At 45.8% G+C, this 16,873-nt stretch overlaps 1 protein-coding gene across 1 annotated transcript; it reads right to left on the bottom strand.

The window, feature by feature from the left end:
* Window positions 1-170: 170 nt before the first annotated feature.
* BFSP2 (beaded filament structural protein 2) lies at window positions 171-15,612 on the bottom strand. Its single transcript, NM_205218.3, has 7 exons — window positions 15,110-15,612; window positions 9,560-9,642; window positions 8,168-8,324; window positions 6,706-6,867; window positions 2,277-2,408; window positions 1,260-1,480; window positions 171-421 (listed from the first exon to the last, which is right to left on the bottom strand). The coding sequence occupies exons 1-7, from the start codon at window positions 15,554-15,556 to the stop codon at window positions 418-420; spliced, it is 1,206 nt and encodes a 401-aa protein (NP_990549.2). The 5' UTR covers window positions 15,557-15,612; the 3' UTR covers window positions 171-417.
* Window positions 15,613-16,873: the final 1,261 nt, after the last annotated feature.

Raw genomic sequence — 16,873 nt, 5'->3', positions numbered from 1 at the left:
TCTTGTAACATGAGAGTGCTTGCCATTTGTGCTGTTTGCATAGTGCAGGAGTAGTCCAGGCTTAATGCACTTGTACTAAAACCAAGAAATAATTGACCTGGTGGGACTATGCTGCTAATGTAGTCCCCCTCAGCTATCATGAAAAATACTGAAAGAAAAAGTCAAACAAAAAAACTCTGATATTCTTTATTTTTATTATAATTTTAACAACATGAGTAAATTGAAATCTGTAAGCAAAGCAATTACATGAAGAGGGTCTAATAAAGTTGTTCAAGCTACAACCTACTTTGATTGTTGAATCAAACTGAATAAAGCAGGCTGCTTTGATGGGCATTTAGCTTCCAAGAACATACTTAGCAGTGACATCTTCTTTTGCTTTGAATGGCAACGATCTTCTATAGGATGGGAATTTCATGATCAACTGAAAGTTAAAAAATAAAATAAGATTGGTCATTGCTACAAATAAGACAATTAGTGAACCAAGTGCTACCTTCAGCTGGTGAAATCTCATCAGCTTCGTCAGGACCTGACTGTGCAGCAGAAAACAAATCAGATACACTTTTTGTTTTATTTCAGGATGAGTCAAAATTTCTCCCCGACCTGAGCAGAAGAGCAAGTCAAAATCTGGGATTCAGATCCTCAGAAGTTCCATGACTAACAGTGACTAAGGATCTTAAAACACACACGCAAACAACAAAAAACAACCAGTCAAGCAGTCCAACACTGTAAAAGAGTTTACAGGCCATACCCTGAGGATGACTGTTAGAAATCTGAATTATGTTTCTTCAAAAAGGCTCACTGAGCAGGCCAAATTCTGTTCTGACTTCAGGAGCAACTTATGTGATTAAAAAGGGAGCTTCCCCAGGAAGACAGCTTTAATGTTTTGACTGCATAGCTGCAAGGGGAGGGAAGGTGTAATGTACCCAAGGCAAAAAGCAGAAACAACAGCATGGGTGGTTTGCAGCCAGAGGCATAGCCCCCAGGTGATGCAGCTGCTTTTTAATTTCACATTTTGTCTGCAGGGAAGTGGGGCTGATGGACCTTCTGCTGTATTTTTAAACTTCATCCTTCTGTGACAGTGCTGAAAAGCTGTCCTGTCCAACATATCAGGAATTTCATCATGGCTGGATTTGGGGTGTTCTTCCCCTTTGGCGGCTTCTCCAAACCTAACCACCCAGCACCCAGCTTTAAGGAACCTGAGAACTGCTCTAGTCACATTCTCTTCCCAGAGTGCCCATGCATGTTTCAGATGAGTGTACCTGCTTTGTTCTCCATCCAGAAGGCAGTGATATGCAGCAATGTCTTTCTCTAGCTGCTGCTTGTTGGTCAGCAGATTCTCACGATCCCGCTGCTGCTGCTCAGTTTCTGCTTTGATTTCTGCCATCTCTGCCTCCAGCTTGGAAATGACAGAGCCCAGGTTCTGCAGTTCGATCTCATGCCAGTGCTTGGCATCGTATAGGGAATTCTCCAGACCCCTCTTCTATAAGGCCAGGACAGCAGACATTAAAATAGTTTTAATATGCTTCAAAGTAATTTTTTTTTTTCAGGTTTGGCCAATATCTTCACTGACGATGCTTAAGTGGCAATATCTAATATCTTGAGAATTCCTTTTGTTAAACAGTCTGAAAAATGTGTATTATCATTACAAAAGTCGAACCAGTTTGGTTCCAAGATGCTGGGCTCCTCCTGAAAGCAGACAGAGGAGGGCAACAAAGCTTGTGACAGGCTTGGGAGGCATGTCCTGTAAGGAGAGGCTAAGGGTACTTGGATTACATTGCCTGGAGAAGGCCAAGAGGTGATCTCATAGCTCCCTGCAGCTCCATGAGGAGGGGTAGCAGAGGGATGTGCTGGCTCTGCTCCTGGGAACCAATAGCAGGATGGGAACAAAACAAAGGTACACCAGGGGAGGCTCAGACTGGACAGGAGGAAAAATTTCTTTACTGTGAGGGTGGTCAAATACTGGAACAGGCTTCCTAGCGAGGTGGCTGGTGCCTCATGCCTGTCAGTGCTCAAGAGGCATTTGGACAATGCCCTCAGTAACATGCCTTAGCTTTTGGCTACACCTGAAGAGGTCATGCAGCTGGTCTAGATGGTCACTGAAAGTCTCTTCCAGCTGAGCTATTCTATGTTATAGAATACAACCTACTCAGCGATCTCAGTGAAACATACTATTAAGGTGAGTATGGAGACACTGAAGACACGATATGGGCACGCTCTCTTCAGAAAGCATGATGAAATCACACAGAAGCTAACCATTCAGAACCAATGTTACTTACCAAGGTTCTCAAGGACTCAGTTTCGGCTTGCAAGCTCTGTATTTTGCAGGCAGTTTCATGGAACTCGGTTCTCAGGCCCTCTACCAGTTCTTCCTCTTGGCTTCGCACTGCAGCTGTCGCTTCAGCCTGTTGCTGGTGCAAGATTATGACTCCTTGTCACAGCGTACTCAAATTATATTTCAGTTGCCTTACGTTCCCACATGACAGTTAATATTTTTTTTTCCAGTTTGTGGCAATTCTGATTTTGAGTTTGCTATATATTAAATTCTTTCCATTAATGGGTAGTTACTAGGGTCTAGGCACTTACTGTAAAATGGCCTATACATGTAAGCATACATACTTGGTCTATGCCAACAAAAGCTATTCAACGTTCCTACTAGCATGTTTAAAATCACCTATAAAAGGAAAACATTGCTGTAATTATTCCTTTTCTTCCTTCTGTGGCCATATTATCACAATTCTCAGAAGTTAAGAGTTTTCACTTGGCCCGTTTGATTTCAGACGTATTCACACCGTCTTTTTTCACATAGGATTCTATGAATCAGAGAAGAATTTAAATCACAAAAGGCAGAAAAATAATTTCTGTTAAATGAGTTATGCAATTTGATGCTCTTGTTTCTTGTTATTTTTTATACATGTTAAATTTGGGGGCCTTTAATATCGCTGAAGGAAAACATACTTTAGCAAAAAAAAAAATTCTATACTTCTAATGATCCTTTTAATATACTTTTTTATACTTCTCTACTTTTTTTGTGATCTAGGATTTCAGGCCATAGCTCTGGGCTCTCTAGCAAGTGTAATTCATTCTTCAGTCAAATTCTGTATTTCTTCTCCAGGTTACCACTGAAGTTAAACCATATAAAATACTTCCACTCTACCCTGAAAATTCATCTTGGCTCTCTCCTGATTTTCTAATCATGCATACTTTTATTTTACATGTTAAGATCAAACAATAACAATAATAAAACCCCCAGGACTATGCACCAGAAATCGTTTTTGTGACAGGCTGGAGTCATCTGTAGAACTCCTAATTTTATTGTAACATGAGGTGAATCGTGAACCTTGGTTATTGTGAATGAGATAATCTCAGGTGCAGCCCAAATCTCAGCAAAGACCTTGTGACAGTTAAGCGCCAGTTAAGTCCCAAGTAGAATTTAGGATTTATGAACCTGTGTTGCAGAGGGATGGATTTCAAACCACAGACCAAAACTGTCCTTTTCAGCAGGTTTCACAGAGCCTGTATTTTCCAGAAATATTTTATAGAGGTTGTGCCTCAGGGAGGCATAATCTGTTCTCCTCACTGGTTTGAGTGAACCCAGACCCAGATCATGGAGTGGCTACTCTGGAGTAATTTGTCTCCTAAGTTGTGTTGAGAACGTAGTCTGCACATTATGATGGTACTAGGACTGTAAATGCCCCTTTTTAAAGGGAGACACGGGTCAAGAAGGATGCCTTTTCATCTGTATTTACAACCATGAAGCCTTCCATCCCTCATTCATGTTCACCTTACTGGTGGTCCATATACTATCTGTAAATCCCCCTTCCCCTCACCACATGTGATGCTGGGGGTCCTGCAGCGGTTGCCCTAAGCTTTCAAGGCTCCCTAACACAAGTGATGTGAACGATACAACAAGCAGATGGAGATGGCCCATCAGACCTTAAATATTGAGGATGGCATAGGAAGAGATGTACTGGATGAGCTGTTAAGGTTTTGATGCACACAGAGTTTCCGTGTCCTCCTTCCAGGATTACCAGTTGAGTCATCCCAAGGAGTCCATATGGAAGGTGCTGCTGGGCATGAAATTTGGCTTTAGATTTGGGGTTTCTTCTGCAGAGAAGTGCAGACATAATGTTCGCACCCTCTTCACTAAGTAGATGGTATTTTCTGGGGCCTCTGCCCTTCCTGTTCCTGAGATACTCCACAAAGAAAGGCTGTACTGAATTGTGGTGCCCACAGACAGCTGGGTAATAGAAGCAGAGAATGAAATCATCCTCTGAAATCTTTAGCTCTCCAGTGCTTGAACTTCTTAGGAATGTATGGATTTCAAAAACATCTGTGCAATTCCGAGTCAGGCATTCTGCAAGAGCGCAGAATCTCTCATTAATGTCTTTTTAATGGAATCGAGATAATTAAAGTATGATTAGGGATAGGACACCAACATCCAGGGTCTGATCAGCATGATATCTGTAGAGGGGTGCAGGCGTAGTTAATGTCTTCACAGGTCAGGGGATGTGTTAGCAAAGCAGCGAAGGAGGGAGAAACAACTGACATAATCCATGAGATTTTCAAAACCCTGTTTGAGAGATAATGTGGGGGGTGGCAGGGAAAGCTGTGCACTCGTGTGCGCAGGGCAGAGCACTACCATGGATCAACAGCTGGGCAAGAGACAGGACATGCTGAGGAAGATTAAGGTCTAGGTTCATTATGATAGAATTTTAACAGCATGGTGCATCAAGCTGTACTGCTTCGTGGATAAATCATGAACCAGAAAGACTTATGGGTGACAGAAAACAATGCAGATTAGTAATGAGCAGAGGAAAACTCGTGGAATCAAACTTCATGAATGAACAGCACCACTCCACTGAGTGGAGATCGGTGCTGAGTAATAAAAATAAAGCCCCTTTCAGGGAAACAAAACAAAACAAAACCAAAACAAACAAACAAAAAAAGCCAAACAACATTAGAAAGCTTTCATGCCTTACAAAGGTTTAAATTACTGTGTCAATTCAGGGAAAGAATCTGTGCATTACGTGCAGAGCTCAAAGCAAAGGACCGGAGCTTTAAGGTTGTTCATTCAACTAAAACATCCCTCATAAAACACCATTAGGTATAAACTGTTACATTTTGGTGCATAAATACCCACGAAAATCAGCCCAAAATTGCAAGTCCAGTGGAAAGAAAAAGTAAATGAGGCAAGGAATTGGTCAGAAATTAATTAGTTCTCATCCTCTTTCAGTGCTGCAGAAGTGCAAAGACAAATTGGTCACCGTTTGGATGACAAAAAGGTGTGACCCAGCAGCATAGGAAGGCATAAACTGGAAAAAAGGATGGACACAATTAGCATAGCTCCTGTTATCTGCATAAATAGTAACAATGTGTATTTATCTGATTGAGATACAAAGCTGCATCAGCTGAGTTTAATTTGCAGACAAAAAGAACCCAAGCTAAAATGTCATACCAGAACCTGTTCAAAACCAGAACTGTTCTTCCCAGAAATCTGACATTCTGGTTCTTTCTTCCGTTAGGAAAGCAAATCAAAACAAGTTCAACTGCAACAAACCTCTAAGTAAGAAGAGATCTGACTAAGGTGGTGAAGTAAGGAGGGGCTAGGCTCTGTCTGCCTGGCAGTTTCTCTGCCACATCTGGTGTTGGCCTTGATTGAAATCACAACTGTGGGATCAAATGGTCATTTTGAGCCTGGCAGTTTTCTCTCCAAATCATATCTGTGAGTAGATGAAAGGTCGGAGGTATGAAGGAAATGGAGAGAACGAAGTTGCAACTGACTGAACATGCAGAGGAATAATTAGGACAGGAAAGTGGGGACGCTGAAGAATGTGGGTCCTCCAGGATAAACTCTTAGTTGGCCCTTTGTACATTCCCTAACATCTTAGATATCGTTGTTATCATAGGATTTGTTTTCTTCATTTTGAAGACACCCACTCAGAACTTGCATATATCTTCGCAAAGGTATTTCTTGCTTTTCTTCTTTCTCTTTGGCACCACTGCCCCCTACTCCTCCCACAGTAACTCTGTATCAAAGGACAGATGAGACTGTCTCTTTGCTAAATATCTCTGTAGCACAGCTGTAGCTGTAATTCGATGTGTCACCGCCAACTCAGAATTAGATAGCTGTTAAAATACAGGATCATGAACTTAATGCCTCAGTTCTGCACAAATACTTCAGTCGGGCAGGAAAAATGAGTGATCCCTCGTGACAGAGGAAAAGCTGCATTAAAAGACTGGTTTAGATTCAGCATCAAGAGAGGAGACAACTTTCAAAGGGAATGTCTGTTATCATTGCTTTTCATTTCCAATTTTCTCACTGCTGCCAAAGGAAACAATTTCAAGGAGGAACTCACGAGGAATGCATAGCCGTATAATTAGCGTAGAGCGATGTATTTTGCCCTTCTGATTTATGGGTCTCTGTACGCTCTCCAGAGAAGGAATGGCTCCAGTAAGTAAGGTAGTGATTGGTGCATCCTCCACAGGAGGTATCAAGTGATTAAGTTCATTTTTCTTAGCCAACATTGCAGAGCCCTTAGAAGTCTCCCACAAATACCTGTGATATCAGTGGTGCCATTTCCAAACAAAAACACCAAAAGCAAAAACCAGCCCTTGAAGTTACTGCAAAGCGCTGGACAGATTTTAGGTTTGTTTTGGATCTCTAGATGTTAGAGTAACTTATGGGAGGCTGGTATCAGTGCTTACCTTGGTACGGAGCAGGGCACCTGCCTCAGCACGATTCTTTTCAATGTCTCTCTCCCAGTGGATTCGGATTTTCTCCAGTATGTTGTCCAGGCCACTTCCCAGGGGAACATCAAGTTCTTCCAGCTGAGATCCAGCAAGCTGTTTGTACAACACCTTCACATCCTTGAACAATAACAGACATAAGAAAAAGTGAAATGGACCACGGTAGCATCAGAGAGGGGTTTGAGGAAGAGCTATTTTGGTGCCACAGAGAAATTAAACATGGTCCCCAGTAGTGCCTCAGTGCTAGCGATTCAGTGCACTGGAGGGTTTCTTTTCCAGTGACACTGGCTAAATGCAGAGGGAGAGGAGCTGCTGGGAAGCTCTTGTTTTCTTTGTGCCACCTGTACAGGCAGAGAAGAGCATCACTGCCAACTTTGTTTGTTTCACAATAAACACTGCAGTAATACATGGAAGTTTAAAGGGGATCTTGCACATTTCTTCCAATTTTCCATGTTTTCCCTCTCATCTAAAACAATTTCCATCTTTCTTATGGCTTGCAGTGGTACTGAAGCCACTGGTCCCTTTCAGCAAAAAGCCAGTCCTGGGCATAGGCTCATGAAAGTGGGGAGGGGACGAAGCTTTCCTTTGGCAACCCAAGCCTCCACATGCCTACCAGTATTGCTGAAATCTCATATTTGGAAAAAATCAGCTGAAAGAGATGTAAGGACAGAGCCTCATGTCTACAATATATCCCAATTCAATCTCTCCTCTACTTTAGAACCATCAGCACAACTGCTGGCTGCCTCCTACATGAGTTAAGTAGCAGCTGCCTAATTGAGGCCCCATTGGTGAAGATCTGGCCCAGATCCTGAAACCCTTGCTGAAAGGAATAAACCACGGTCATGCAAATAGCGCAGGTGAACGTAATGAGTAACTGGGGATGTGTTGCAAAGCTGGGCAATATGGTGATCCGCTCCCAGCTGCCTGTTCCTGCAGCTTGCTTCAGTGTGCTGCTCAGGGGAGGCTCAGTTTTGGGAACCAGGCACTGTGCTCAGCCACTCCCTGAGCCACACTGAGTTAGCAGACAACGTCAGCACAGCAGGACTGAAGCCAGTCCCCTGTACAGGCGTCTTCTTTTTACATCTCTGTGTCCGTGAATCTGATCTCTTGCTGCTGGGATTTCCACATTCAGATGTCCAACCTCGTGAACGTCTTGTCTCCTATCGAGCAAGAAATGGGGTATGGACGTCTGTTCTGTGCCATATTTATCAGACAGGAAAGAGTTAAAACTCACAGCTATGTAACCTCATCATGCCTCACAAGTTAGTGCTTTACATTAACAGAGAGGAGAACAATAGGAAGTTTCCCCCATCAGGAGATGGCAGGTGCAGTGCTGCAGTGCTTGCTCTGCCCAGTGCACGATGCCAGCCGCATGAAGCAGGCACACCTCAGCTCTGCAGTGCCCCGAGCCTGGACTTACTTCTTCATGAGTCTTTGACAGCAAAGTTAGCTCCTCTTTCATGCTTTCTATCTGGCTCTCCAGATCCATTTTAGTTAAATTAGCATCATCAATCACTTTGTAAAGGGAATTAATTTCATCTTCCACTGCCTTTCTGAATGGCTGTTCATTTTCATACCTGTAGAGAGGAAAATAAAATAGGCACAACTCAGCAAGAAAAATGTGCATTTTTTTAACGATGTCATTTTGTTAATTAGCTCTTGTGTCCCTGACAGAGGCACAGAAACACATGAGATGTGCTCTGCCCTCACCTTTGCCTCGATGTACCCTGTCATTAACTCCGGGCCTAATGAAAGAGGCCAGGCCAGCCGGTTGTGGTGCGGCAGCGTCAGGCTGACAGCGCTCCTGATAAGCGTGGGGAGGCAAGTTGTCTTCTGCTAGGCCTGATGTTTGTATACCCTATGATTACATGTGGATTTTTCTGTTTCTCAGTGTGACTGTTGTGGCGGCTGCTCTGCCACCTGCTCCTCCCTGCCATGCTCTCAAATCATCAGGACATACAGTAGAACAACAGTGTGCTGTTTCTCATTCTCTCCAATGCACACATGCTTTATTTTTTAAACCACTTAAAAGACGCGTGTAGCCTGGTGGGTGTAAAGCAACACTAAAATGACAACCCTATGGACACGACTAATGCACATTCTGGTGTGATTAAATAAAATGAAACCTGAGGGGAGAATCAGAAGTTTAAGGGATGACAAAACTCATGGGGAATGGCTATTTGTAAATGTGCAAGTCCATTATGAGTAAAAACTAGAAGGATCAGGCCCTGTGAATAATACTTACACAGCTTCATGTGTTCATGTACATAAATATCAGGCTTGGCAAACAAAAAGACTTTTAAAAGAGTGGTTTATCAGTACTTAGGATCTTCTTTCGTTATTCATTTCTCTTAGTGAAGACAAGGAAAATAAGTGCAGCCCATTTCTCTTTCCTTATCTGACATTTCCACAGCAAGGTGTGCAGTGGTGCACTGTTTGTGTTTCAGGTGCCGCAACAGAATGGTTAACAGTTCTAAAACCACTGCTGTGACACTACAAATTGGAACTAAATATCACATGAACGTTTGCTTCTGTAAAGTATCAACACTAACCTGAATGAGTACTGGCCTCTCAGAAAGAGATCGATGCCCATATATCAAACAATAACACCACAGATGATGAGATGAATAAATATTAACCTTCACAATGTGTTCCAACATGATGTTAGAACTGTAGTTATTTTGCTGTGCTACAACAACCCTCCCATGTTAGGTGGGCTAATAGTCACTAAGCCTTACACCCCCATCGAGTAAGCATTTGCCAAGGCAAAGTGTCAGGGAAGCGGGCCAGCCAGGTGCAGCCACAGGACTACCTGTCCTTAAAGTCTTCAGCAGAGGCCTGAATGTTCTCGGTGTGCAGCATGAGACGGGCATTTTCAAGGACTGCTTCACCCACCTGGAAGGGAGAGACAACACAGCTCAAGCAATTAGCATCTCGCACAGGCGCTACCTGCACGGCCCATCTGTCTTAAGCAGACAAACTGTTCTGATTCTGAAAGTAATCTTTTAGCCCGGGGCTGTTCACATGACTCATTCCAGGTAATTAAATCAATGAGTTTTGTACATATCAATTCACAAATTGTCTGCAAATAGGCTGTGATTTTTCACCGACATGTTCGTTGCTCCTAAGGATTCATCTTCTTGTAGAAACACATTCATCCCGACTGTCAGCTGGTCACAAGGGGTAAAATTCATTACTGCACACAAGGTATGTTCAGCATTTAAGTCCCACTTAGAGTTTCTAGATACAGTTTAAGGAGCACTTATGCAGCTCCTATTCTACTTCCCATATCAGCAGTCCTCCTCAGGGTCGTCTTCTTCCGTGAGCCAAGGAATATTTGATGCTCGTGCCTTGAATGAGTGGTCCTCAGCTCCCAGAGTGCCATTTTTCTTCTCGGATGGGATTGCATAGGCTCTTGCTGTAGATACGAGACCTGGGAAGCAGTCAGTCTTCAAATATTATTACACCGAATGTGAAGTGCTTTGGAGAGACTGTGCAGATAAGACTGTGGTATCACTGCTACGATTCTTTGATGTAGCTTTAAACCCCAGGAGGCACTTGAGGGGCAATCAAACCTGAAAGGCTTGTGACACAGTGCCCTGTTGGCATTCAAGAGGGTTATACAAAATGATAGAAAGGTAAAAAAAAAGGCCACAGCCTGCCCTAGAGCATCACAGGCACTGGCTGAAGAAAAGCCCAATTTGCTACAAGGGTGACAGCAAACACTTAGAGCAGGGACTCCACAGGCCCAGACCCTTCAGACCACTGCTGCACTCTGGAGGAGCTGAACCAAGCCTGAAACCAGAGAGGCCATGATGATGGCTGGGACCAACCACCCAGGATCAGCAACACACTGGAGCTGGGGACCTACCTGGAAGTGCACCCAGTACAGACCCAGTCCCACTGTCTGCACCTCAATTCCTTGTCTCAGGGAGTGGCTGCCATCTAACAAGGTTGGTAGTGAAGGACCAAGAGTGGGAGGCTGCATGGTGCTACAGGAGCCTGTAGTCCTGTGATGGGCTGAGTAAACAAACATCTCTTTGGTCTGTTCCAGGAGATACGTACAGAGATTTGTGGTGGAAACCAAACCACTACAAGAACAGGAGGAGATTCTTAAGTGGGCCAGGAAAACTCTATATGTAGAAACTCTTACTTTGGATGATTAAGTCTGCAACTGTATGGGATTGCAAATCCCTTGAAGTGTTCTGTTCTCCCAAGGTGAAACACACTGCGCAACATGGGGGCATCAAGGCTGCATTCAGACAAGTCATCCCAAGTATTGCCAGTGGGATCAGTGCCATAGTGTGGTCCACCTACCTGCTCCTCCACCTGAAGGGGTGGAGGGGGAACTGCAATACTGAAGCCTTGGTATGTGGTAATTAACATCAATCATTACAAAAAGTGGCTCACTGCCATAAATTCTTACAAACTCATGGATTAGGAGAGAGCTGGAAGAATAACCTATTCCCCACACTGAGATGTCTGTGGTGGAAGTTAGTAGCACTCTACCTTTTTTAAATCTGAGGAATCTAGAGTAAAAGTAATGACTTGCTTGCCTCTCACCTACTGTTATGAGTGACGGGAAAAGGTGGCCGTGGCTGGAGGCCCATTCCTACCAGCTTTGGCTTAGCCTGGCTTCCAGAGGAAACAGAACTCGTGCCATTGCATGTTGAGCTGACTATTTTTCTTTTATAACTCTGGGATTTCTTGGCTAGTTCCAAATGGTATGATAAAGGACTGGACCATATAAAAGACTGCAAGTTCCTACTTGTGTCATGAAAATAATATCTAGACAGAGGGGCTGAACTTCACAGATATCACTAAGGGCCAAAAAAAGCCTCAGTTTAAGTCTGAGAAACCTTCAAAGCACAGAGTAATGTACAGAAGTCAGAGATGTTACAAAAGCTACAGGTGTGGGCAGAGAACATGCCTTGTGGCACAGCACAAGGCCTTTACGTGCTCTCCAGCACACAGAGATGGCTCAGCTTCAGCACTCAGACCCTTATTTCCTCCTCCCTGCTCTGTTGCAGCCTCCCTGGACTAGCATTGAGCCCCACGTACTCCCTTATGGGGCATTCTGGGGCTTTGGGGCCAAGCTGCTGCATCCCTTTATCCCCTTGGAGGATGGAGAAAGGACCACACGGCAGCAGCATGGAGGTAGAAGTACTTCTTTGACCCACACACTGACTGAATCTTTTTTCCTCTCCTCAGTTTTAGAAAATTTGATCCCAGAATCATTTTTTTCCCCTTAGTTTCTACAGAAATTATTGCATTTTTTCCTCCTGCTGCCACTCATACATGAATGGATGAAGCTGATATTTTTCCCTCGCTCTACTCAGTGTAAACAAACGCTGCCCTGCGATTTGCCCTGACCTGCCAAAACAAGTCCATTTGCCTCCAGCAGTGAGCCCACGCAGTTGTAGTATCTGACCGAATGTCTATGGAAAATGAAAGCCTTTGAGGAAACTGGGAACATCTTGCCAGCAAATATGTACGGCGCAGTTCAGAGAGATGTTAATCACTAAGCGGAGAAGTTGAGTTCAATGCAGAATGGCTTATGGTCTGCAATGGGAGCAGGAGCAGGGAAGAGCTGGTAATTTTCCACTGCCTGCATTTCTGCCTCTATGCGGAGGCAAGATGCTTTTTCAGAGTGCTCTGTAATAGTAATCCTGTGGTTTTGCTCAGGCGTTTGGGGTACCCTGTTGGTCCCAGCTGACCCTCTCCAGCAGGCAGTAAGAAACCCCTCGCAGACCTGCTGCTGGCACCAGATGTCTCGTGGCAACTTCAGGGCTTCGCAAGATGGCACAAACCTGAACGGTGCCACAGGAATAAAAGTAGCATGAAAAAGGGATTCAGAAGATGGCAGTCACCGCTGTAATCAGCAGAAGTGAGCTGTGTAAATACAGCAGTGAACCTGAAGGATTATTACTCCATAGTCTCAATATAGAAACCAAGTTTCATGAGAAATTCTAATTTACATGAGCCCTTTTATCGGCTTAAAAAGAGGAGATGTAAGACTCCCAGCTAGCGGCTCTTCTTCCCTTTCATTTAGTTCTCCTAATAATCAACAGCTAGATCCAAACGCACAGCATTAGACTGATCTGCGGTCACTTTGCTGACACACGTAGGAAAAGAGGCAATGCAGCAGTTTAGGAAACACCCCTGCTTGTGTCCGCGGGACATGGGAGGGCCCTGCTGGCTCCATTTGCAAAGCCCAGAGCAGGACTGTGCTGCCTCGTGGGGCTGCTGCAGGCTTCACTCTCTGCCAGGATGGCAAGTGTTAGAGCACACATGCAAATAATAAAAGCTCATTTAAGCCCCATGTTGTCTTTCTGCATTCAGATCTGTGATGTACATACACCTTCTGAAAAGTGTGTTTTTTTCAGCTCAAGTTAACACTGAATATTTGTGATATGAAGCAATTAGAATGCCTCAACAGTTTTCTTTGACTTTACCTTGTGGGCATGAAAACACAACTCGAACTTTTAGCAAAGATATCATATTTGAAGAGAAGCTACTGATTCACCAGGCTGCACCAACACCCACATTCACTGGGTTATGTCTGGCAGAAAGGAAAACCGGGGGCTTTGAGGAGCATGCAGACTCTATCTCTGCTGAAGTGTGATGGCACTTACAGGCCAAACTTAGCCCTGGTGGCTGGCAGCTTCCCATTTTAGCAGAGACCTGACCAAGTTCGGGATTGCACAATTTACCACACCTTCCAAATTCTTAGCTATGCTTTATTGATAGCTTTGCATAGTTCTGCTGTCCTTACCAATGCCTGATGCCTTTCTGGATGCTGCTGAGCCCATGGCCTCAGGTGTGATAATGAGTCTCATGTGTTGATTATTCATATAATGGAGAAATCATTTGGGCTTTTAATTTTGCACATGATGCCTTCACAAGAAAACTTGGGAAGACTCTGGCTTAATCCTTCCTTCCACACGCTGAAATAAATGGTTTCTATCAGACCATTGTCTCCAACACATTCCAACTCAAAGCTAGGCCAGACTAAAGGCACATGATCCACGTGCTGCTGTTCAGGTGCCAAGCACTGAAGTTGCAATGCTTTTGGCCAGCCTCTCACGGCTGGGCCTGTTTTCAGAGCCCAAAGGAGAAAAGCACAAAGGTAATGAGAGTGGCCTTTTGTTGCATTGCCTTGGGAAAAGCAGCACCTGGATAGAGGCTGGGGAGATTGATATGTACTCTGTAAAACCTGTAAAGTTGCCTGCACACAAGGTTAAAATCTAACAACCCCACCTCACAGCTGAATGCGAAGGTGGTTGAGGTGGTTTGTCATAGAATTGGTTATTCCACTGCACACAGGGTTCAGAAGGCATTTGAGGCATTCTTAGTGCAGCCCTGCCCTAAATCTGCAGCACGTCAACAACACACCCTCCTTCCTAAGCCAGAGGTACAACTCGGGCCAGCCCGTGATACAGCACAGAAGTTCTTGGGGAATGCGAAGCTGCCTTTCAATCCTCCTGAAGACCATCCAGCAGGGTCCTAAAGGAATTGCCCCCCTCTAAGACTGTTGTAAAACATCAAGAGGTTACGAATGGCAAGACTACGGGGTGGACAGCCAAGGAGCTGCAACCTTCAAGGCACACTGAGGCCTCAGGAAGCAGAGCCTCATTCTCCCTGCAGCAGGACACCAGCAAGCAGAGCCTGACTGCTTCCAGCTCCTTAAGCCCCAGCAAAAGGAGCCAGGAGGATGTGGTCCTTTGGGGCTTGTTGATGGCCTATGGCATAGATGTGAGCTCCACTTGGCACCCCCAGGCAGTGCTTCCTTTTAGAGCCTCCCAGGATTGCACAGCCTGTGCCCTGCAGGGAGGTGGGAGCGGGGGGCGGCCACAATGGGAAGCGAAGGGATGGAGTCGCTCATTTGCAGTCATGTAATGATTATTTTTTCAATAAACAGAGCTTTTGGAAAATGTGATTAGGCAAACGAGGGAATAAAGTAAAAATCTGAATTGCTAATTAAAAAAAAACAACACAAAACCACCATCACAACCAACGTGCTTGTAATGATATCATGATGATGGATAAACTAATTCAGTCCTAGCAGTTTCCTGTTAATAATTTTGATGCTCAGCTTAATAACCACAGCTAAAGAAGAAAAATATGAAAGAAATCTCCCATTTCCACGAGAGCAAAGCGTGGCACCTTGGGGTGAATTTCAATCACTCCCATGCACAGGATGCCTCAGGCAATTCTCCTCCTTAATAAGCATCTTCCACGGCACGCTGTGAAACAAGAAGGCTGTAATTATCACGAGGACCGACTCAACGCCCTCCGTGTTGGCTGCGCGCATCAGGTTATGCCGTGTTTCTCCCCAGCCCCGCCATGCCCCACCGCTCACCTGGTGGTACACGGCCTCCCAGCTCTCGCGCAGCGCGCCCCAGCTGCCCACGCTGGAGGACTTCTTGTCCAGGTAGACTCGGATGTGCTCCTCCAGCTCCTGGTTGACCTGCTCGAGGGCCCGCACCTTCTCGATGTACTCCACCAGGCAGCCGTTCAGGCTCTCGTAGGAGAGCCCCCTGCCCTTCTCCAGCCCCGCGGCCAGGGGCACGGCGGAGCAGGAGCTGCGCAGGCCTTGCAGGAAGACGCTGCTGATGCCCAGCGCTCGGCGGGACACGCGGGTGCCCAAGCTGCTCACTCCTCCGGTGGGCACGGCGCCCACGTAGACGCCGGGCGGCCTCGACAGGCTGCCCACGCTCACCCGGCGCCCCGGGCCCCCCACGCTCTCGGTGGCGGAGGAAGGGGCTTGCTGCCCCAGGAAGGACGACCGGCGCCTGGGCAAGGGCATGCTGCCGCTGCGGCCCGCTCAGCCCCGCCGCCAGCCCCGCACTGGCGGGAGGGATGTGCCGAGCCCAGCAGGTCGGGGCTCGGTGGGGCTTTCGGCTTTGTGCGACGGCTTTCTGGAAGGCGGGCTTTGTGCATTGTCCGGGCGGCCGCTGGGTCAGCAATCCATTTCAGGGGAAATCTCCCTGCTGCTGCTGCTGCAAATGTGGCAGATGAACAGCACAATGGTGTTTACAGGCACAGCGGGGCAGGAATTCATGACAACGTACGTGTGGAAATGCCAGCGGTGTTTGCTGCGCTGACGCCCGGATGATCTCCTGCCCTAATCCATCCATCCATGAATTACAAACACACTCGCTGCTTGCTCACTCCAGACGGGCCCTCCTGCAGCAAGACATTACCTAAAGTTAACTAAAACCAACCTCTTAGGTGCCTGAGGAGCCGTGGCCATGCCCAGCCCATGTTTTGCTGCTCACAGGGACTTGAATCCCTCCTCATTCTATGGACAGCTTCTGGATTTCTCGGTGTTTTGGCCTCCCCAGGGCACACGGCCCTTGCCCAGCAGTCTCACATCAGGGACATGCACCCTTCAACATCTCTGCTTGACTTTTAAGCCCAAGCACAGTGTGATTGCTGGTGGTCAGGTTGGCACTTCACCTTTGTGTGAAGCCTGTGGACACAACAGCATCTCACAGCTTTGCGTGTGGCTTTGAGTACTTTCTGGGTGTTCTGGACTGAGGTTTCCAAGCAAACTGGGCTGGCTAAAGGAGAGGAATCCTTCAGTGAGTTTCTATGTTCTGGTATATTTGCTCAGTGCCACGCACAAAAAAAAATCTGCCTCACACAAATGTGCAAAAAACAAAGGTAAAAGTGCTATTTTTGTGAACAACTTGATTCGTTTCTTTATCAACTTGTTCTCCCTTTACTTTCCCTTTCCAAAACACCCAGTAGCTGAAGATGAAGGCCCCCATCTGATTGCTTTCACTCATGGCAAGATGCTCAGGAAGCCTCTACTGTGTCACCCACCAGCAGTTTGCAGGAGGCTGTTTGGTATTCCAGCAGGAGGATCACAGGTACCTCATTGCATGTTGTTTGTCCCACACCTTCCCTCATGCCTGTCCCTGTCCACACGCAGCTGTGTCTTACTGCCTGCCCTGCAACTTCTGAGGGGAGCAGCACATCGCTCTGTGATTCTGAGTGGAAACATCCAGTATCTCTAATGTTTCAATTGCATTATCTTAGGAAGTGTGGGGCCCACATTCACATCTGTGCTTCAGCACAGAAGAAATGCACGTGTGGGACAGGGAGAATGGAGGGGTGA

This window comes from Gallus gallus, chromosome 2, assembly GCF_016699485.2.
Source record: "Gallus gallus isolate bGalGal1 chromosome 2, bGalGal1.mat.broiler.GRCg7b, whole genome shotgun sequence".
Taxonomy (NCBI): domain Eukaryota; kingdom Metazoa; phylum Chordata; class Aves; order Galliformes; family Phasianidae; genus Gallus; species Gallus gallus.
Note: the sequence above shows the minus strand (reverse complement) of the source record. Positions and strands in the feature narration are given on the sequence as shown.

Coding starts and splice junctions, on each gene's coding strand:
- BFSP2 (NM_205218.3), bottom strand. CDS start 15,556: ATGCCCTTGCCCAGGCGCCGGTCGTCCTTCCTGGGGCAGCAAGCCCCT. Junction 8,325..9,559: donor GCTGAAGACTTTAAGGACAG/GTAGTCCTGTGG, acceptor TCCTCTCTACAG/GTATGAAAATGAACAGCCAT. Junction 6,868..8,167: donor TGTCAAAGACTCATGAAGAA/GTAAGTCCAGGC, acceptor TTATTGTTCAAG/GATGTGAAGGTGTTGTACAA.